We start from the raw sequence: 23,019 nt of genomic DNA on the forward strand, positions 1-23,019 counted from the left end.
CTGTCCTCGAGATAGTGAGTGACTTCTCACAAGATCTGGTTAAGTGTGTGGCACCACCCCCTCACTCTCTCTTTGTGCTCCCTCTCTCACCATTGGAGATGCCTGCTTCCCCTTTGCCTTCTGCCATGATTATAAGCTTCCTGAGGCCCCACCAGAAGCTGAGCAGATGCCAGCACCATGCTTCCATACAGCCCACAGAACTGTGAGCCAATTAAACCTCTTTTCTTTATAAATTACCTAGCCTCAAGTATTTCTTTACAGCAATGCAAGAACGGCCTAACACAGTTTTATAAGAAACTGTCAAACTGTCTTTGCAGAGTGGCAGTACCATTTTACATTCCTACTAGCATTGTATAAGTGATTCACTTTCTCTGCATCCTTACCATCATTTGATGTGGTCACTCTTTTTTATTTTAGCCATTTTGATAGGTATGTAGTGATATCACATTGTGGCTTTAATGTGCCTTTCCCTAATAGCTAATGATACTGAACATCTTTTCATGTGTTTATATCCTCTTCAGTGAAATGTTAGTTCATGTCTTTAGCTCAGTTTTTGTTTTGTTTTGTTTTGTTTTTGTTTTTTGAGATGGAGTCTCGCTGTGTCACCCAGGCTGGAGTGTAGTGGCGCGATCTCAGCTCAGTGCAACCTCTGCCTTCCAGGTTCAAGCGATTCTCCTGCCTCAGCCTCCTGAGTACCTGGGATTACAGGTGCCCACCACCATGCCCAGCTAATTTTTGTGTTTTTAGTAGAAACAGGGTTTCATCATGTTGGCTAGGCTGGTGTCAAACTCTTGACCTCAAGTGATCCTCCCACCTCAACCTCCCAAAGTCCTGAGATTATAGGCATGAGCCTCCACACCTGGCATTTAGCTCAGTTTGAATTGGAAAGTTGTTGTTGTTGTTGTTTTTACTATTGAATTTTGAGAATTCTCTCTATCTTCCTGTCTTAGTCCATTTTTATTGCTATAAAGGAATATCTGAGGCTATAAAGTAAAGAGGTTTATTTGTCATGGTTCTGCAGGCTGTACAAAAAGCATGGCACCAATAACTGCATTGGGTAAGTGCCTCAGGCTGCTTCTACTCTTGGCAGAAGATGAAGGGGAGCTGGTATGTGCAAAATCAGATGGCCAGAGAGGAAGCAAGAGAGAGAAAAGAAATGGCCAGGCCCTTTTTAACAACCATTTCTTAGGAACTAAGAGTGAGGACTCATGCATTCCCTCTGAGAATGGCACCAGGCTGTTCGTCAGGGATCTGCCCCTGTCATTCAGACACTTCCCACCAGGCCCCACCTCCAGCACTTAGGATCATATTTCAACCTGAGACTTGGTAGGGCCATACCATATGCAAACCATAGCACTTCCAGGTATTAGTCCTTTGTTGGATAGGTGGTTTGCACATATTTTCTCCCAGTCTCATAGATTGTCATTTTATTCTTTTTTTTTTTTTTTTTTTGAGACGGAGTCTCGCTCTGCCGCCCAGGCTGGAGTGCAGTGGCCGGATCTCAGCTCACTGCAAGCTCCGCCTCCCGGGTTCACGCCATTCTCCTGCCTCAGCCTCCCAGGTAGCTGGGACTACAGGCGCTGCCACCTCGCCCGGCTAGTTTTTTTGCATTTTTTAGTAGAGACGGGGTTTCACCGTGTTAGCCAGGATGGTCTCGATCTCCTGACCTCGCAATCCGCCCGTCTCGGCCTCCCAAAGTGCTGGGATTACAGGCTTGAGCCACCGCGCCCGGCCGTCATTTTATTCTTTTAACAGGATCTTTCATATAGGAAAAGTTTTTCTTTTGACGAGGTCAAATTTATCAGCTTTTGTTTTTATGGATTATACTTTTGGGGTGGTCAAGTCTAAGAACTCTTTGTATAACCCTAGATTTTGAAGATTTTCTCCTATTTTTTTCCTAAAAGTTCAATAGTTTTATATTTTTCACTTAAATCCATGATCCATTTTTTTTGTTTTGTTTTCTTGAGACAGGATCTTGCTCTGTTGTTACCCAGGGCTGGAGCATAGTGGCACAATCAAGGCTCAACCTCCAGGGCTCAAGTAATCCTCCTACGTCAGCCTCCCAGGTAGCTAGGACTACAGGGGTATACCACCACACCTGGCTAATTTTTTTCTTTGTTTTTTTTTATTTTTTATTTTATTTTTTTTGAGACGGGGTGTTGCTCTGTCAACCAGGCTGGAGAGCAGTGATGCAGTCATTACTCACTGCAGCCACAACATCCCAAGCTCGAGCGATTCTCCTGCCTCAGCCTCTCAAGTAGCTGGGACTATACGCGTGCACCACCACATCCAGCTAATTTTTATATTTTTTGTTGAGACAGGGTTTTGCCATGTTGCCCAGTCTTGGCACATTTAATTTTTTAAAAAATTTTTTGTAGAAATGGAGTCTATGTTGCTGTGGCTGGTCTCGAACTTCTGGTCTCAAAAGATCCTCCTACCTTGACCTCCCAAAGTGCAGGAATTACAGGTGTGAGCCACTGCACCCAGCTTTGTGATCCATTTTGAGTTAATTTTTGTATACGGTGTAAGGTGTAGGTCAATGTTCATCTTTCAACTTTTAATACCAGTTGTTCCAGCATCATTTGTTGAAAGGCTGTTTACGTTGTTTTGACTTGACTAGCTCCTCGATATCACCTAAATCTTATCAGTAGTCCATTTCCAGGTTTCATTGCAAGATGACTTGCCAATCAACTAATCAAGCTTGTCATTAGACAGAAAAATCTCTTTCCTATTCATGTAGAGTATAAGGGCTAAAAAGTTCAGGATTTGGAACCAGGTCCTGGATTTTTAAAACTAGCCCTTCTCCTTATTAAGTAACTTAGTAGCTTAAAACAAGTGTCTGTTTAGGTTACAATTCTGTGGAATGGTATTTTGGACTGGGCTCAGCTGCACAGTGGTTCTGTGTCTGTGTCAGGTCTCAGATTGACTTAGGGCTGATTGTTGGGGATGAAGGGGCCTCTGCTGGGGTGACACATCACCTATGTTCCATGTGACTTCTCATCCTTCAGCAGGCTGTTCATGGCTTCTTCGCGTGATGCTTACAGGGTTCCCAAGAAGGGCAAGCATGGTAGCTGCAAGTCCTCTTGAGATGTAAACTCAGAATTTATACACTGTTCCTTCTGCCACATTGTTTTGGTCAAAGCAAGGTACAGGGCCAGCCCAAATTTAAGAAATTTGGAAAATTGACTCACCTGTTAATGGAGAAGCTGAAAAAGGATTGTGGCCATTTTTGTAATCTGGCAACACTGGTAAATTACTCAGTTACTTTGAACATCGGTTTCCTTATTTATAAAACGGGTAACAACAATAAGGAACTCATAATAATACCTAACTTATAAGGCTTAATTCATGAGAATTCAGTGAGATGATGATGATGGTGATGATGATGACAATGATGATGAAGGTAGAGTATAGAAAAGCTCAAACTATTTTTCCTCTGCTCTCACTCCATGGCAACAATCAACACAGAAGACTTCTGTGACCAAATGTGTGGGGGTTGCAGTGGACATCAGTTGGGTATCCTCCAGTTCAATTCTGACACTACCTCCCCTGAGGACAGCCCACAGGTTGAGGGCTCAGTCCCATAAGATCATCCCCACCTTCCTACCAGTCCTAAGTCCAGGCCTCTGGAACTTCTGACTGACCAGCTTCAAGTTGGGGTTCCCACAATCCCCTCTTTGGGCTTGGTTGATTTGCTAGAGTGATGCAGAGAACTCAGGGAAACACTTAGATTTACCAGTTTATTACAAAGGATGCAGATGAAGAGATACGTAGGATGAGGTGTGGGGTAAGAGGCACAGATCTTTCATGCCCGTCCCGGGCACACCACTCTCCAGGAACCTCCACATGTTCAGCTGTCTGGAAGCTCTCCGAACCTTGTCCCCTTGGAACTCTTATGGAGACTTATTGGGGTAGGCATGATTAAAGCATGGACAACTGTGTTGAAATGTGATTGAACAAAAAGGATGTGACCTAATACTAATAGACTGAGTGGGGTAACCCAGCAGGGCCTGTCTGTTCGGATTTTATCTTGGTCTTTCTGTGCAATATTTCTTCCTCCAAGGTATGGGGCAGGACCGTCTCTGGATTGAGAGTCTTACAACCCACAATCAAATTAGAGTCCTGCCTTGAGCAGGTGAAAGGAGTTCAGGAGAAGATCAGAGAGAGAGATTCTGTTTCCTTACACCAACATTATAATGAAAGACTGTAAAAAGCACTATTAGAGTTATAAACCAGGAACCATGGTTATATATGCCATGTCACAATAAGTAATACTTTTTTTTTTTTTTTGAGACAGAGTCTTTGCTCTGTCACCCAGTCTGGAGTGCAGTGGCACGATCTCGGCTCACTGCAAGCTCCGCCTCCTGGGTTCAACGCCATTCTCCTGCCTCAGCCTCCCGAGTAGCTGGGACTAGAGGTGCCCGCTACCACGCCCGGCTAATTTTTTGTATTTTTTTTTTTTTTAGTAGAGACGGGGTTTCACCGTGTTAGCCAGGATGGTCTCGATCTCCTGACCTTGTGATCCACCCGTCTCGGCCTCCCAAAGTGCTGGGATTACAGGCTTGAGCCACCGCGCCCGGCATACTTTTTTCATAGTACCAGCTAGTATTCATTGAGTATTTATTTTGTGCCAATCTCTGTTCATGAGTGAACTTGTTTTATCCCCCATACCAACCTTATGAGATAGTTAGGGAGACAGCAAGTAAGTGAAGGGGTTGAGATTCCACTCAGGCAATCTGGCTGCAGAGCCAACGCTTATCCTTTTTACTCCTGTAGAAGGTATGTGAATACTTAGCACAACTCCTGGTATGTGGTAAGTATTCACTTCCGTATTTTATTATTGATACTTATCCTCATTAGGCTCATGCACAGAAGGAGGCACTTTCTAATTGTTTCCCTAGGTTTTGGATTTGGGGATTTGGATTTTTCTGGAATGGAGCTCTCTCACTGATCATGATAAGCAGAATAGCAGGGGGAAAAAATAGGAAAAGAAAGGCAAAATGAGAAAGCTTATGGAGACAAACAGAGAAGGCAATGGAAGGCCAGAAAGAAAAAGAGAAGTCATGTGAGGGTCCCTTCTTGCTGAGGCCTGGAACACAGCCTCATTGGTTGCTGGGCATAAGGACTCTGATGCTGAAGAAGTAAACGGTTCTCCTCAAGAGTAATAAGAGTATAATCTGTGGCCCTTAAGAAGAACATGGTCAACCCCTCCCATCCCCCACCACGTCACACCTGTATACACATACACCTCACTATGCCCTCATACCTACTAGGAGGGGACAGATTTTCTTTGGAACTTAGAGCCTAAAAGTTCCTTAGAAGATGGGAAACAATTACTTCTCTAGAAACCTTGAATTTTCCAAACTAATCAAGGCCTTCTCCATTTTCAGTATGGACCCTAACAAGTGTAATACACTGTAGAACATTTAAAAAATACCCCCCAAGAAATGTAGGGTCAACCTTGGAAGGTAAAAGGTGTTGTTCAATAGGAAACCCAAAAAGCCCTGGGTCCCATGAAGCTCTCCTTTGTGCTAGAACCTACTGGATTTGACTGAGTCACCTGCATGAAACCTTATTAATAGTGGTGACCTCCTCTTGATCCCTAACAGGCCTTATCTACTGCTGTTACCCTATTGTCTCCAGCCAGAATGACCCTTGACTACCTGGCACTGAGCCATGCCACCCACCCTCTTCTCCTGATACAGACTGTGGGTTAGCCTCCTTCATGCTAGCCTGGCTGCTGGATTCTGATTGGCTTCTACCACTTGATCACCATTTGATCAGCTGGACAGACATGCATGCCACTACCCATGTTCCTGAGGTACCCTCTCAGGCTGTTCCACCCATGCTCACCACCCCTTCCAGGTCAGGATAGGCCCTCCAGCGGACAGGAGAGAAAGCCAGAAAGCCTAGATCTGACAGCTGTCAAAGGGATAATACGTGATACTTGGCATAGCTCTGAGCTCTGCAAACAGCCACTGATGATCCCTGGTCCAAACCCTAGGGAAGTAAGCCTGTCCCTCCACCACCCTTCTCTCTATCAGATCAGTGAGACCAAACCTTTATGTGTACAACTTTTAAACTTAAGACTTAGGTGTACATATTGCTTAGGATAATATTCCTGAAAACAGAGTAGGGTACCTATGTTATTAATAATTAACCTAATGAAGGAAAGTAGCACTCCACAAAATTCACACTCAACAACAAACCAATCTTTTAGTCCCAGGGACTCCCGCAGCAGGAAGAGACCATGCATCTGTGGATCCAGCAATGCCATCAGAATCCCAGTTCCATCCCAGATAATGGCTTACTAAGTAGCTGTGTGCCCAGATCTAGATGCCAAGCCTATTGTGAAAAAAAATCATATTATCTTTCTTATATCTCCACAAACCTGAAACATAGTCACTTGAAAAATGGTTATTTAAGGAAAGGAAGAAATGAATCTTCACTACTTTGTTAGAAATGTTCTTTCTAAGATTTGTGTGTGAAGGACACGGGAAGGGAGGATAACCCATAGTCGCCTTCCCATTCATGAGAATAAGCTCCTGCCTGCTTTACCCACCATCAGTAGATTGTGGTTAGGGAGTGAGTTAGTGGCCAGGAGAGAGTCGGAGGTCTAAAGAGGTTTTCAGAAAATTGTCATTTATAGACAGACAATATAAAGGGAAGTGATAATGGTTGGTTCAAGTGAAGGTACTTAACTCTAATAAAGTTATAGAACAGTGGTTCAAAAGGTGGCTTGGAATGATTATTTTAGTAATTCATTTGAATATTTATGAGTTGCTTGTAATAAGATATAGAAAAGTCTTTGCAGGGAATTGCTTAAAGCTTAGTCCTGCTGAGAACCTATATTACCCACAGTGTCTTGCTTCTTGCTATCAAGGAGGAAGGTCTATTTGCTGTTAGTGCTCCTCCACCCCTACTGATTGACAGCATCTTCTCTCCCGCGGAGACTTCACCCAGCCCATCTGCCTATGCAGTCATTCTCCTTCTATGTCAGTTACAATTATGTGCATGTAGCAGGAAACTCAAAATAATAATGGCTCAAACAGGATAGAAATGTATTTCTCCCTCCTGAAGGAAGCCTAGCAGTCCTGAAAGAAGATAGGCAGTCCAGGGCTTCCAGAATAGCACTGTGGAATCATCAGGGATCCCTGCTCTTTCATTCTTGTTGCTTCACAGTTCCTTCTAGTTCAAAATGAGTGATTGATCTCCAGCCTTCATACCCATGTTCCAAGCAGCAGTGGGGATGAAGGGAAGAGAGCATGTCTCAAAATTTTAAGTTCCTAGAAATTCCACATAACATTTTCACTTGTATCTTGTTAGCCAGATATCTTGTTGGTCACATGGTCCTGTCTATCTGAGCAAGAAAGGCTGGGAAATGTAGTCTTTCGACTGGTGGCAGCATACCTGGCCAATACTTGGGGATCTGGTAATTGTGTGAGAAAGGACGAATGGGTAATTAGTAAGCAGCTAAGCAGGAGGTGTTGAGCCCATGAGAAGTGTTGAAGGGGTTCTGTGCCTGACATTCAGCTTTTACTCTTTTACTTCTGGCTTTATGCGGGTACCTCTTTGGCTTTTAATCAAGATTTTTTTCCTCCTTAGAAATCTTGTATAATTTTTTTTGTTTGTTCATCTGTACAAAATATCTGTAATCTTGTACAGTGTTACAAGAAAATCAAGAAAATTGGTTAGAGGCAGGTGTCCGAGGGGATAGAAAGTATCTGACTCTAACATTGCTATTCCTTCAGAAAGCTCTTTGGTTTATTTCATCATTGTTACAGGCATCTGGATTCATCAAAGAGAAATTGTAGATAGGCTAGTTGAGATTTTGTATTATTCATACACTTACTTTGTCCTTTACTGTCTTTGCTAATCAGATTCTTCCTTCTTTTTTTGTTTTTTTGAGAAGGACTCTCACTCTGTCGCCCAGGCTGGAGTGCAGTGACACGATCTTGGCTCACTGCAACCTCTACCTCCCAGGTTCAAGCGATTCTCCTACCTCAGCCACCTGAGTAGTTGGGATTATAGGTGCCCACCACCACGCTTGGCTAAGTTTTGTATTTTAGTAGAGACAGGGTTTCACCATGTTGTCCAGGCTGGTCTTGAACTCCTGACCTCAAGTGATCCTTCTGCCTCGGCCTCCCAAGGTGCTAGGATTATAGGTGTGAGCTGCCATGCCTGGCCGGCTCTTTCCTCTTTTTATAGTAATATGATTTCTTTAGAAACACCCATATTTTTCTGATTATGAAAGCAATGCATCTGACAAAGGGCTAATATCCAGAATCTACAAAGAACTCAAACAAATATACAAGAATAAAACAACCCCATCAAAAAGTGGGGAAAGGATATGAACAGACATTTCTCAAAAGAAGACATCCATACAGCCAACAGACACATGAAAAAATGCTCGTCATCACTCGCCATCAGAGAAATGCAAATCAAAACCACAATGAGATACCATCTCACACCAGTTAGAATGGCAATCATTAAGAAGTCAGGAAACAATAGATGTTGGAGAGGATGTGGAGAAATAGGAACACTTTTACACTGTTGGTGGGATTGTAAACTAGTTCAACCATTATGGAAAACAGTATGGCAATTCCTCAAGGATCTAGAACTAGATGTACCATATGACCCAGCCATCCCACTACTGGGTATATACCCAAAGGATTATAAATTACTCTACTACAAAGACACATGCACACGTATGTTTATTGCGGCACTATTCACAATAGCAAAGACTTGGAATCAACCCAAATGTCCATCAGTGACAGACTGGATTAAGAAAATGTGGCACATATACACCATGGAATACTATGCAGCCATAGAAAAGGATGAGTTTGCGTCCTTTGTAGGGACATGGATGCAGCTGGAAACCATCATTCTTAGCAAACTATCACAAGAAGAGAAAACCAAACACCGCATGTTCTCACTCATAGGTGGGAACTGAACAATGAGATCACTTGGACTCGGGAAGGGGAACATCACACACTGGGGCCTATCAGGGGGAGGGGGGAGGAGGGAGGGATTGCATTGGGGAGTTATACATGATATAAACGTTATGCACATGTACCCTAGAACTTAAAGTATAATAAAAAAAAAAAAAAAAAAGAAAGCAATGCATCTTTACTGCATAAACTTGGAAAATCTAAGAAAGAACAAAGAAGAAAATTTAAAATTGCTTATAATCCTATCAGATAAAATATTGATTTTCCATTAATTTTATCCATCTATGTGTTTATATATATGAAATTAACATATAAGCATTTTTGTACATTATTAAAAATTCTAAAAATGTTAATCTTTTTCCCTTTATCCAACATTTACTCTGCTTCTGATTTTTCTGATAATAAGTAACACGGTGATGAATAGCTTTCTGATAAATCTCTTTTTTAGAGAACTTTTTTAAAGGCTTTTGATACATTTGCCAACCTGTCTTCAAGAGAGATTAATTTGTTTGTACTCTTCACCAACAGCATTTGAGTATGCCTATGACCTGCATACTGGCTGTAAACGCCATACAATACTAAAATAAGAATATGCTAGATAGAGCTTTTGATATACTGTGCTAGTTTTACACAGTTAATAATGATAATGCTTTTTTTGGTATCTAAACTGGTTAATACTGAGCATGTATGTTTTTATTGAAAAACTATGTTGAGTATTTCTTTTTTTCTTGCATTTGACTTTGATGGCTACAGATTGTGTCCAGCCTTCAGTCATCAGACATGTTCGTTCTTGGAGCAACATCCCCTTTATCACTGTACCCCTCAGTCGTACACATGGCAAGTCCTTTGCCCACCGCGGTGAACTGAAGCATGCCAAGAGAATCGTGGTGAAGCTCGGCAGTGCTGTCGTGACCCGAGGGGATGAATGTGGCCTGGCCCTGGGGCGCTTGGCATCTATCGTTGAGCAGGTGATTGCCAAGATAGAAATTACGCTGTACTAAAATTGGGGTTTTAAGTTGCTACTTCAAATTGGGTTTAAGTTGCTCATCAACTTACAACAATAATTGTGATTTCAGTGCAATAGATTTAACCCAATGTGAAAACTGTTTCCTCACGTAGGTGCCAGTGAGAGACAGCATCTTAGGGCAAGAAAAGGGGATGTGAAGGAGTAGGGGTGACTTTATGCAGTTCATGCCTCAGACTTCTTGATGATAAAGAGCTGTTTCTGTCGGAGATTCTTAGTTCTGGCTATGCAGTAGAATCATCTCGGGCCTGGAGATGCCTGGGTTTCACATCTAGCTGTTTAATAAGTATCTCTGGGATGGGGCAGCTGTGTTTGTTTGTCTTGAGAGGATCTCACTCTGTCACCCATGCTGGACTTTTGTGGCATGTCACCCATGCTGGACTCACTGCAGCCTCGACCTATCGAGCTCAAGTGATACTCCCACCTCAGCCTCCTGAGTAGCTGTAGCTACAGGCACAAACCATTATGCCCAGCTAATTTGTGTAGTTTTTGTAGAGACGGAGGTCTCGCTATGTTGTCCAGGCTGGTTTCCAGCTGCTGGGCTCAAGTGATTCTCCCGCCTTGGCCTCCCAAAGTGCTGGGCCTGCAAACTTTTTCTGCAAGAGGCCAGATAGTAAATATTTTAGTTTTGTAGGTTATATGTTCTGTGTCTCCACTACACAACTCTGCAGAAGCAACCACAGACAATACATAAATGAATGAGCATGGCCGTGAGCTGATAAAATTTCATTTACAAAAACAGGCAGCATGCCAGATTTGGCCAAAAGTAAAAATCCAGACATCCAGGCATCCCACAGATAAAGCAAGAGGTCTTCTATGGCATCTGAAATTTTACACTACCCTCGTAATTAAATTTTCAGTTTTTAAAAAACAACTTTCCTGAGGCGTTAATATTGAGAAACTGCTAACCTGAAACTTGATACAATTTTTTTCTTACATTTTCTGTTATAAATAATTATCAAGCCTGAGCAACAAAGTGAGACCCTGTCTCTACAAAAATGAAATCGCTGGGTGTGGTGACTTGCACCTGTAATCCCAGCACTTTGGAAGGCTGAGGCGGGAGGATTGCTTGAGCCCAGGAGTTCAAGACCAGCCTAAGCCACATAGTGAGACCCCATCTCTACAAAAAAATTTTTTAAAAATTAGCCAGGCATGGTGGCACATTCCTGTGGCCCTGGCTACTCAGGAGGCTGAGGTAGGAGGATTGCTTGAGCCTGGGAGATTGAAGCTGCAATGAGCTATGATCACGCAACTGACTGCGCTCCAGCCTTGGTGACAGAGCAAGACCCTATCTGAAAAAGTTCTGACTTCTTGGTAGGCTGAGGCAGGGGGATTGCTTGAGCCCAGGAGCTCAAGGTTGCAGTGAACTATGATAAAGTCACTGCACTACAGCCTGGGCAACAGAGCGAAATCCTGACCCGCAGCCCCTATCCCCCGCCCCCCCACACAAAAAACAGCAATGATCAAACCCACCTTCTAGATTGAGTTCATCAGATAAATTTTTAAAATATTTATCAAGAGACTACACTGTGAGGGGCACTAGCCTCTCTACCCTCTCTACCTTAGAGATATAAGTCTCTACCCTTTGGAAGCCAGAACTGGGACCCCCCAGACATTAAGGTGACTGTTCAGGGCAGTAAATATCCAAATAAGTGGGCCCAAATGACAATGAGCGATGGGTCCGGAGATGGGAAACTCAGATGAGAGTGTGGTTGTTCCTGGGGCTTTCTAGGAGAGCTGGAACTCAGCCTGGGCCTTGACAACTGATGGGATTTGCACAAACAGAGGGGGAAAGTTCCATGCTAGTAAGTATACAGTGTGACGTGCCTGTGTAGTTGTGTAATCCAGTGGTTCTGGGGAAGGGACAGGCTCTAGGAGCGGATTCCAGATAGAGGACAGACAGGAATGAGTATGGCGTGCTGTGGGCCAGGGAGGAGACAAGCTAGAAAGTAGAGGTGGTGGTCTCATTAGAAAGAATGAAAAAAAAAAGTGGATCATTGCATTAGGCAGGGCTCTGAAGCCAACTGTGTGAGTTGGAGTGCAGTCTCAAAAGCAGACCGAAGATTTTGAACGGAGGAGAAACTTGATGAAAAGAGTAGGAAAAACCTGGTAAAGAAAGGTTACCAGCTTTCTTTCTAGGGCTGCATGTGGACGTAATGGAAGAGCTGTCTCCATCAGGGCCTGCCTAATAGTCATCTTATCATGTCAGAGGGACTCAGGAGCCAACTTAAAGTGGTTTCCACTGGCCATAAATGGGATGATTTGAACATCAAGAAAGGGAATCACAGCTGGGCACAGTGGCTCATACCTGTAATCCCAACACTTTAGGAGGCCAAGGCGGGCAAATCACCTGAGGTCAGGAGTTCAAGACTAGCCTGGCCAACATGGTGAAACCTCGTCTCTACTAATAATGCAAAAATTAGCCAGGCATGGTGGCACCTGCCTGTAATCCCAGCTACTTGGGAGGCTGAGGCAGGAGAATCTCTTAAACCTGAGAGGTGGAGGTTGCAGTGAGACGAGATAGCACTACTGCACTCCAGCCTGGGCGAGAGTGAGAGTCATTCTCAAAAAAAAAAAAAAAAAAAAAAAATGGGAATCACTGCCCAGTGCAACAAAATATGTTTAAATCCATGAGTTCATAATTACACTTAAAAAAAAAAAAACTTCACGGACGGGCATGGTGGCTCGTGCCTATAATCCCAGCACTTTGGGAGGCCGAGGCAGGCGGATCATGAAGTCAGGAGATCCAGACCATCCTGGCTAACACTGTGAAACCCCGTCTCTACTAAAAATACAAAAAATTAGCTGGACGTGGTGGTGGGCACCTGTAGTCCCAGCTACTTGGGAGGCTGAGGCAGGAGAATGGTGTGAACCTGGGAGGCGGAGCTTGCAGTGAGCTGAGATTGCACCACTGCACACCAGCATGGGAGACAGTGAGACTCCGTCTCAAAAAAAAAAAAAAAAATTTCATTGGCCATTTTTGGAGGGCGCTAGAGAAGCTACTCATTATATTGAAAATGGATTAGTAAAGGGGAGGAGACACACATTTGTCCTGCTTTTCATAGGCAAACTGTACTTCAGGGTAACCAAATAGTTGGTAACGGAGAGTTTCTCTTTTGGAATTATTCCAGAGTATAAATGAAGGAATCATTGAGTTAGAGTATCAGCATTTTGCAGCCTAATGGAATAATGGATCTTGGCAATGATCATCAACAGATGCTAACATCACAAAAAGAAAGATAACCAGGCATTATGTATCTCCTTGATGGACGTGTACACCACAACTTATAAAGACTTGTTGGGGGAAAAAAAAGCCTTCATACCAAATAGCAGTTTATAGGATATACAAAATGCAGTATTAATACCATAAGGACACAATTGGGAAAATGTAGGCTGGGAAATCCTAAAGAATAAACAACTCAGTTTCACAAAAATTACAAGGGGGAAAACTGATGGAGAGGGGAACCCATGAATTAAAGAGACTTGAGAGACACTTCAATTAATTTGTAATGCAGGGTTTAATTTGCATCTCAATTTGAGCAAGCTAAAAAAAAATTGGAAAAATACGAACACTGGCTATTTGATATGAAGGAAATCATTGAAATATTCCAGATGATAATGGTTTTGTGGAGAGAGAAATATATGTAATTATATATTATATATAATATATATGATTATCTTTTAGCAATTATTACTGAACTATTTACAGATGAAATAACATGTCTGTTGCCTGGAATTTGTATTAAAACAATGGTGAGGGTATAGAGCGGTTATTGGAGACTAGGAAATTGGCCATGAGAGATAGTTGGTGAAACTGTGTGGTATATACATGGGAATTTATAATACTGTTCTCACCACTTCGGTTAAATATGAAATTTTCTTTTTTTTTTTTGATTTTTATTTATTTATTTTAGAGAGAGGGTCTTGCTCTGTCGCCTAGGCTGGAATGCAGTGGTGTAATCATAGCTCACTGCAGCCCTGAACTCCTGGGCTCAGTTGGGATCCTTCTTTAGTCTCCTGAGTAGCTGGGACTATAGGCACATGCTGCTTGGCTGTTTTTTTTTTTGTTTGTTTTAATTTTTCATAGATATGGGGTCTTGCTGTTTTACCCAGGCTGGTTTCGAATTCCTGGCCTCAAGCAATCCTCCCACCTCAGGCAGCTGAAACTTTCTGTGATAAAATATTGTTGTCGGGGCCAGGCACAGTAACTCACACCTGTAATCCCAGCACTTTGGGAAGCTACTTAGGGGGCTGAGGTGGGGGGATTGCTTGAGTCCTGGAGGTCAGGGTTGCAGTGAGCCGTGATTGTGCCACTGTCCTCCAGCATGGGTGACAAAGCAAGACCCTGTTTCAAAAAAAAAAAGTTGTTACTGTTTTAAATCATGGTTTATCATAGCTGTTTGTGAGTTCCTGGACCAGTTAAAAGGGTTCAGACATCAGAAGGAAAGGACAGTTTAGGAATATTGACTTTATTGCATCTTGAGTCTTTAATTTTTTCATGTAGGTCTGTTTAAGGTAGGAAACAAAATGACCACATTTGGTTCTGGGCAGGCAGAGCAGAACAAGGTCAGCATCTGCCCCTGGTGTAGGCAGAGGCAACCCATAGGATTAGATGTGCCACCAGAACAGCCTCGTTTACTCAGGTTAAGCCTTAGAACCTGAGAAGCCATCTGCTGAGTCTACATTGCATTTCCTGTCTGCGGACTTTTATTCTGGGCTTCATTTCTTGGAGCAACTAGGCCTTCTATATTACACACTCCCTGCAAATATTAGGTTGGCACAAAAGTAATTGTGGTTTTTGCCATTACTGTCAATGGTAATTGACATGCAATTACTTTTGCACCAACCTAATACAGTCATGTCCTATAGATGTAAAACTTGGCTAGACACCAGAATTTCCTTATTAAAAATGTCTTACTTAGGCCAGGTGGCTTATGTCTGTAAATCACAGCTTTGGGAGGCTGTGGCAGGAGGATGGATTAAGACCAGAAGTTTGAGGCCAGTCTGGGCAACATAATGAGTCTCCATTTCTACAAAAATGCATTAAAAAAGAAAAATTAGCTAGGTATGGTGGCATGAGCCTGTAGTTCCAGCTACTTGTGAGGCTGAGGCAGGAGGATCACTTAAGCCTAGGCACCAAGGCTGCAGTGAGCCACACTTCTGCCACTGCACTCCAGCCTGGGTGACAGAGCAAGACTCTGTCTTAAAAAATTTTTTTTCATAGGGTTCTTTTTGTTGTTGTTGTTTTTGAGACAGCATCTCTCTCATTCTATTGCCCAGGTTGGAGTGTGGTGGTGCGATCACAGCTCACTGCAGCCTCGTCCTCCCTGAGCTCAGGTGATCCTTCTATCTCGGCCTCCTGAGATAGCTGGCATGCACCACCATGCCTGGCTAAATTTTATATTTTTTGTAGAGATTGGGTCTTGCCATGTTGCCTGAGTGGTCTTGAACCTCCTGGGCTCAGGCGTTCTGCCTGCCTTGGCCTCCCAAAGTGCTGGGATTACAGGCATGAGCCACCATGCCCAGCCAATTGTTTTAATTAAAAAGTAAATTAAAATGTCTGATTTTTATCTGCCACCTGCTGAACAGAAATTTGAGACAGGATGTAGAAATCTGTGTTTTTACTAGACAGTCTGGTTGATTCTTCCAGAGCCAGCCACATGCTGGTTCATAAACCAGCATTTGGGATCTACTCAATAGTCCACCCTACCTCCATCCCTTTTGAAAAGATGAACGAGACAGTACAGTGACTTGTGATCCCCTTTCCTTTCTCAATGCCAGGTATCAGTGCTGCAGAATCAGGGCAGAGAGATGATGCTGGTGACCAGCGGAGCTGTAGCCTTTGGCAAACAACGCTTGCGCCATGAGATCCTTCTGTCTCAGAGCGTGCGGCAGGCCCTACACTCAGGGCAGAACCAGCTGAAAGAGATGGTGAGTGCTGCTTCCTCACACGTTAAAATGGACCTTCAGGTCTTCTTCCCTCATTCCCTACCACACCTTGTCTCATTGGTATATTACAGGCAATTCCAGTCTTAGAAGCACGAGCCTGTGCAGCTGCCGGACAGAGTGGGCTGATGGCCTTGTATGAGGCTATGTTTACGCAGTACAGCATCTGTGCTGCCCAGGTGAGAGTCTGGGCTTTGAAAGGGGTGTGGGACCTGTGAGGGTGGTTCTTGTGGAACAAAGGGGTCTGGAGCTAGTCTACTAGAATATGGTGTCAGCTTCATCACTTGCTACTTGAGAGATCTGAAGAAAGTTTTTTATCTAACCTTTTTGTGCCTCAGTTTCCTCATCTGAAAATGGGGATAATATCAGTGCCTATTTCAGATAATTTTTGGAAGGGCTCAGTGAGAAAATGTATGAAAAGCATTTAGTATAGTGTTTGGTACATAATACATTCTCAGTATTAGCTCGTGTTACCCTAATAACACTTAGGATTACAAGTGCTAACACTTCTGAAGACAGAGAGGTTAAACAGCTTTATTTCACTGCTTCTTTGATATCAGGTGGCTTGCTTCCCTTTGCATCTGGTTGGTTGCCTTTTATAGCAGATACTTATTAAGCTTTGAAGGTTAAGAGGAATGCTGGTGGGTGTCTGGTTTTTCACTCATTCAGCAAATATTTATTGAGCACCTATGGTGTATCTAGCAGTCTTGGGCATTGGGGATACTGTGGTGAACAAATGAGACATGATTCCAGTCCTCATGGGACTTATGAATTTTTGATGGCTACCCCTAAATGTTCTAGAACCTTCTTTCTACATTGTTTCATTTTTACCTAAATCTCCTGAATTTTTTTGAATTATATTCTTAATCAACTGTACAGCTACACACTAGAGACATCTAAATAGCAGTCTCTTCAGGAAACAACTGAAAAAAAAATCTAACTCCCAAATTATTTTATTTTGAAACCCCTTTACCTATAAAGATGTAAAATAGCCGTTATTTTATATTATGGATATTATTTTACATGTGCACTACATGCACGGATGTTATTTTGCACAGGTGATATTGTTATGTATACATATATTGTTTCAGGTTTTGCTTCTTCATTTCCTATTACTTTTTTTTGTTTCTCCATCATTTGCCTGTTTGTACCCACAGTGATGTTCTGGTATCACCAGAGTGTCCTCATGTCAGTGAGTTGAAACAGAAAAACATGGGCTTATCCCATTGCCTATGACTGGGGACCCCACTTTCTGTAATCTTAGCTTTTTTCTCTTAGTATAAATGCAATATAAATCTCTATTTCTATCACTCTTCTTTATTATCTGCTTTCTCGTCTCCACAGTCCAGTGACAATTTTGGTCTTTAATTTTTTTAAAGTGCCTGGAGCTGGGTGAGGAAGCTCAAGTCCAAGAGCTATGGTTTTGCTTTGGTTTGGTTTTTCCCTGGGATGATACTTTTTGAGAGTTTTTATTTTGTTTTGTTTTGAATGACAGTAGCATTAAGAGTCCGTGCAGCATCAGCCATTGTTTCCATTTACATTGAGTGAAAGAAGAGCTCTGCCCCTCCGATTCCCAACAAGCTTCAATCCCTGGGCTGTTTCCTCTCACACCTGTGTCTTCCCCCAAGGCCATCATATCTACAAGAAATATTTGCCCTTTATACCTTATCCTGTGGTTCCTTATTTTCTTCAGTAATATTATATAGAAGACCATTATCAGTGGCTTTTGAAAATTTCCAGTAGGTAGTTTGCCAGGTTAAAGACTTAAACACTTAAAACAGCTTGTTTTTTCTTCGTAGAAGGGAAACTGATTTTCCCTCAACAGATTGCACTTGTCTAAACACGTACATTTCCCTCTTGGGACTCTTTATCTCCTACCTTCCTGCTGAGATCCCCAGGCCATGTTTGTGAAGCTATTTTAGTGACAGGTGTTTTTCCTGGACCTTTAGACCTCCTGCTTGCCTCTCCTACCCACGGGTTTGTATTAATTGTTCGATCTTTCACCATCGTGACTAGAATCTGTATGTTCAGTTTTGACCTAGTCCTGTGTCCAGCACAACTAAGCTTTTCTGAAAAGGAGTTCTTGATCTTCCCTTTCAAAAATATGCCCCATTTTATTTTTCCCCAAACCATCAACATTCTTATTCTCCATTCCAGCAACTAGACGCTGGCATTTCAGAGGTACTTAACAAATTTTTTATCAAGTGAGTGAGTGAATTATTTTTCTATGTATATGTTTCCTGTGTTTTATATATCATTAAGGCTACTGTTTTATTGCTATATTCTTCTCAGTTACCATAGCCAGACCCTTAACCATCCTCACTTTGACTGTTTCAGTGCCTGCTTTCTTTACTATTTGCTTCCAACTTTCCCTACCTCAGCCTGCCCTACACAGCAAGAACCCTCTTCCGTAAACGTTAGAGAGATTACATTATTTATTGTTGAGCCTCAAGGTTTGTTGCCATTTAGTTTCTTGCTATCCCCATTTACCCATTTATCTTTTTCTCCTAAACATTGCATAAAATTCTAGTTCAAGCTAGAAAGCAGAGCTGTTTACCAGCCCACACACCCATCTCCATTGTGCCTTTGAGCACCTTATGCTCATCTCCTCCCTTGAACCAAATTGTGTTCTGTCCCTCTTTCAGCGTGTGACTAAAGACTAACCTCCATAAATTTCTCAGACTAACCCCACATGCTCACACACAGTCTTAGTTAACTCCAGTAATAATCTGCTTCAGAGCAAGAGCAATGATAACACAGCCCTATTCCATTTTGTCTAACACACTTTTCTAAGCAGGGTAAATAATTTATTCACTCACTCACCAAATATTTAAGGGCCTACTATGGCCAGGCCCTGAATCAGATCCTAGGATACAGAGATATTTTAGAAATTGCTGGGGCACAGCAGTGTGCATCTTTAGTCCCAGTTACTCAGGAGGCTGAGGTGGGAGGATCACTTGAGACTAGGAGTTCAAGTCCAGCCTGGACAACAGAGCAAGTCCCTCTCTATAAAAAAAGAAAAGAAATTAATGGATAATCACTGATTCCCCCAACATCCCTCTAAAAATAGATACATTAATTTCTTAATTTTGTAAATGGATGAGATTTTGGGATTTGGTAGCTCTCTGAGGATTAAAGTACTTTTGCAAGAAGTCTTGAACATTCTTACATAAATCTTTCAGTTTATTGTAATTTTTTTTTTATCTCTACAAGAATTGGGGCCAGGTGCAGTGAGTCACATCTGTAATCCCATCACTTGAGGCCAGGAGTTCAAGACCAGCCTGGCCAACATGGCAAAACCCTGTCTCTGCTAAAAATACAGAAATTAGGTGCACGTGCCTGTAATCCTAGCTACTTGGAAAGCTAAGGCTTGAGAATTGCTTGAACCCAGGAGGTGGAGGTTGCACTAACCAGAGATTACGACACTGCACTACAGCCTGAGCGACAGAGTAAGACCCTGTCTTGAAAAAACAAAGAATTGGATAGCACCCAGATACGTGTATTTCATTCTAATCTGTATGGGGCCCCAGAAACCTAAAGTTTAACTCCCCTACTCTTAGCATCTTTTGTATACTGGGAAGTTTAGCATTTTTCTCCCTCCTGCATTTTCCATCTCTTTAATCCTTTTAGATTTTGGTGACCAATTTGGATTTCCATGATGAGCAGAAGCGCCGGAACCTCAATGGAACACTTCATGAACTCCTTAGAATGAACATTGTCCCCATTGTCAACACAAATGATGCTGTTGTCCCCCCAGCTGAGCCCAACAGTGACCTGCAGGGGGTAAATGTGGGTAAAGTATTTCTAAGGGTTAAGCATGCTGGAGACACTAACACCATGCTATGCTGCATGCACTAACACCGGAAGTTTGGCATAAACAAAATGGAAAAGTTGTGAGAGAAACTGTTGTCATGGAGCAGTGATTGCATAAGCTCTTCTGAACTTGTGGTTGCATTCAACAGGGTGAGGTGCTATAGTCACTTAAGATGGTGCAATCAGCATGGCTTGTATATTTCAGTGGCTAGAAGACTGCATGTTTGGAAAAGGGATTGCCAGTAGACACTGTGTTTTGCAGACAGAAGGGGCCTGCAAGAGCTGTCATCTGTATATTTGGGTTCATTGGTTTTGCCTAAGCCTAGCTTGGTTTTGCCTGAGGTTGGCTGGGTGCATCCATGAATTTCTTTTTGGACTGCTTAGCTCACTCACTTATGACTTTTTAATCTGCATTCTAGGTTATTAGTGTTAAAGATAATGATAGCCTGGCTGCCCGACTGGCTGTGGAAATGAAAACTGACCTCTTGATTGTTCTTTCAGATGTAGAAGGTACAAAGTAATGCTTTTTTCTTTTATCTGACCTTTGTTTTAAATGCTACATGTATGAGCACGTGAGTTTCCCTCTTTCTTTGAGTCCCTCTGATCTTTTTTTTGCTATAGATCATTAGCCATATGTTCTGACAAAGGGCTTTTATGACTCAAAACAGGGTGGGCAAGTCTAAGAGATGTAGTTTGAATACTGAAATATTATTTCCAGGTGCTTTCAGTTGTTTTTCTTAAATAACAGCTTTATAGAGATATAATTCACATACTATACAATTCACTTATTTGAAGTTTACAATTCTGTCCTGGCCGGGCGCGGTGGCTCAAGCCTGTAATCCCAGCACTTTGGGAGGCCGAGACGGGCGGATCACGAGGTCAGGAGATCGAGACCATCCTGGCTAACACGGTGAAACCCTGTCTCTACTAAAAAATACAAAAAACTAGCCAGGCGAGGTGGCGGGCGCCTGTAGTCCCAGCTACTCGGGAGGCTGAGGCAGGAGAATGGCGTAAACCCAGGAGGCGGAGCTTGCAGTGAGCTGAGATCCAGCCACTGCACTCCAGCCTGGGCGGCAGAGCGAGACTCCATCTCAAAAAAACAAAACAAAACAAAACAAAAAAACAATTCTCTCCTGGCGTGGTGGCTCTCACCTATAATCCCAACACTTTGGGAGGCCAAAGCAGGAGGATCACCTGAGCCCAGGAGTTAGAGATCAACCTGGGCAATATAGTGAGTCCCTGTTTCTACAAAAAATAGAAAAGTTAGCTGGACATGGTGGTATGCGCCTGCGGTTCCAGCTGCTCGGGGCTGAAGCAGAAGGATCACTTGGACCTGGGAGTTCCAGGCTGCAGTGAGCTGTTAACGCACCACCGCACTCCAGCCTGGGTGACAGAGCAAGACCCTATCTCAAAAATAAATAAATAAAGTGTACAATTCAGTGATTTTTAGTATATTCACATAATTGTGCAACCAAAACCACAGTCATTTGTAGAACACTTTCCCTTTCATCACCCCAATAAGAAACTCCATAACCATTAGCAGTCACTCCCCACACTCCCCATCCCTAGGCAATCTCCAGTATACTTTCTGTTTCTGTGGATTAACCTGTTCTGGACATTTTATTTAAATGGCATCATATATTATGGTGGCCCTTTGTGACTGGCTTTTTTCACTTAGCATGTTTTCACGGTTTATCTATTTTACAGCATGTATCAATACTTCATTTTTTTTTATTGCTGAATAATATGCCACTCTGTGACCATGTTTTGTTTATCAGTTCATCAATTGATGGACATTAGCTGTGAACATTCATGACACGTTTTTGTGTGAACATATTTTTTTTTCACCTTAGAACTGCAGGGTCACATGGTAACTCTGTTTAAAAGACTTTTGAGGAACTACTAGACTGTTTTCCAAAGCAGCTGTACCATTTCATATTCTCACCAGCATTGTATGAAGGTTCTAATGTGTTTACATCATTGCTGTTATTCAGTTGTTTTTATCTGCCTTTTTTATTATAGCTATCCTAATGGGTGTGAAGTAGTATCTCATTGTGGTTTTGATTACTTTCAGTTTTTAATGTAAACCATAGGACAGATTATGGGTTTTTTTGGTGTGTGTGTTTTGTTTTGTTTTGTTTCTTTTTCTTTGTTGGGACAGATTGTTTTAAGTTGGAGCCACTGTAGAAGTCTAGGCTATCTGGCTACCATGTTCTTATATGTTACTCTGTTCTTCTCTGCTGTTCCCTTCTTCCTGGAGGGGCCACTCTTGGCTCTAATATGTCTTTCCATTCACTCTTCTCAAGCTTTCTTAAGCTATTTCCATTTCACAGTCTGACCCATAAGAAATATAGTAACTGTGTCCAAAATCTAAGATTCCAGAAGTCCCCTGTTACATTCCCAGAAGGTTAGAACACCTCTACTTAATTCCCAGCCCACAGCAAGGCAGGTTAACACAGGAGGACCTGTTCTCTGTTTTACGCTCAGGCAGTTGTATGGTAAGGGCAGGGGCTACGTAGTGGAGACAGGGGCAGACATAGATGAATTGATCTGTCTCTGCCCATGTGGAAAGTCAAAGATAAGACACCTACATGTCAATGTCTTTACCTGTAAGAAGTCTTAGTCCTGTGTTATCCACTGTAATTTGAAGTCCCAGGATAGGAACAGCTAAGTTGGGGTAAGTGAGAGCCACCGTGGAGAAAGAAGGCATTTTGGTTAATCAGCAGGTTTTCTATTCATTTTTCCCCCGAAGACAGAGTCTTGCTCTGTCGCCCAGGCTGGAGTGCAGTGGCACGATCTCGGCTCACTGCAACCTCCGCCTCCCGGGTTCAAGTGATTCTCCTGTCTCAGCCTCCTGAGTAGCTGGGATTACAGGCATGTGCTACCATGCCTGGCTAATTTTTGTATTTTTAATAGAGACGGGGTTTCATCATGTTGGTCAGGCTGGTCTCGAACTCCTGACCTCGTGATCCACCCACCTTGGCCTCCTCCCAAAGCACTGGGATTACAGGCGTGAGCCATGGCGCCTGGCCAATCAGCAAGTTTTTATTGAATTTCTACTATGAGCACATAGTGTGCTGGGTACTTGATAAATGTAATTTATTCAATCTTTATGGCAACCCTACAAAGTAGGTAGTAGGTAGGTTAACCCAATTTTACAGATAAGGAAATTAAAAATTAAGTTCAAGCTGGGCACGTGGCACATGCCTGTAATCCCAGCTACTTGGGAAGGCTGAGGCAGTAAGATCACTTGAGCCCAGGAAGTTGAGGCTGCAGGGAACTGTG

The 23,019-nt window shown here is 42.7% G+C and overlaps 1 protein-coding gene across 7 annotated transcripts in view; it reads left to right on the forward strand.

The window, feature by feature from the left end:
• Positions 1 to 23,019, forward strand: part of ALDH18A1 (aldehyde dehydrogenase 18 family member A1) — a 53,213-nt gene that overhangs the window by 5,245 nt on the left and 24,949 nt on the right. For 5 of the 7 annotated variants that reach the window (XM_033187767.1, XM_033187783.1, XM_033187776.1 and 2 more), the window contains 5 exons: positions 9,705 to 9,919; positions 15,757 to 15,906; positions 15,996 to 16,100; positions 19,552 to 19,710; positions 20,154 to 20,244. In XM_033187767.1, coding sequence (XP_033043658.1) covers positions 9,705 to 9,919; positions 15,757 to 15,906; positions 15,996 to 16,100; positions 19,552 to 19,710; positions 20,154 to 20,244 — 720 coding nt within the window. The remainder of the gene's footprint in view (positions 1 to 9,704; positions 9,920 to 15,756; positions 15,907 to 15,995; positions 16,101 to 19,551; positions 19,711 to 20,153; positions 20,245 to 23,019) is intronic. The other 2 variants (XM_033187807.1, XM_033187811.1) reach the window with 1 other exon arrangement.

The sequence above is a fragment of the Trachypithecus francoisi genome, unplaced genomic scaffold (assembly GCF_009764315.1).
Source record: "Trachypithecus francoisi isolate TF-2019V2 unplaced genomic scaffold, Tfra_2.0 Contig01579, whole genome shotgun sequence".
NCBI lineage: Eukaryota > Metazoa > Chordata > Mammalia > Primates > Cercopithecidae > Trachypithecus > Trachypithecus francoisi.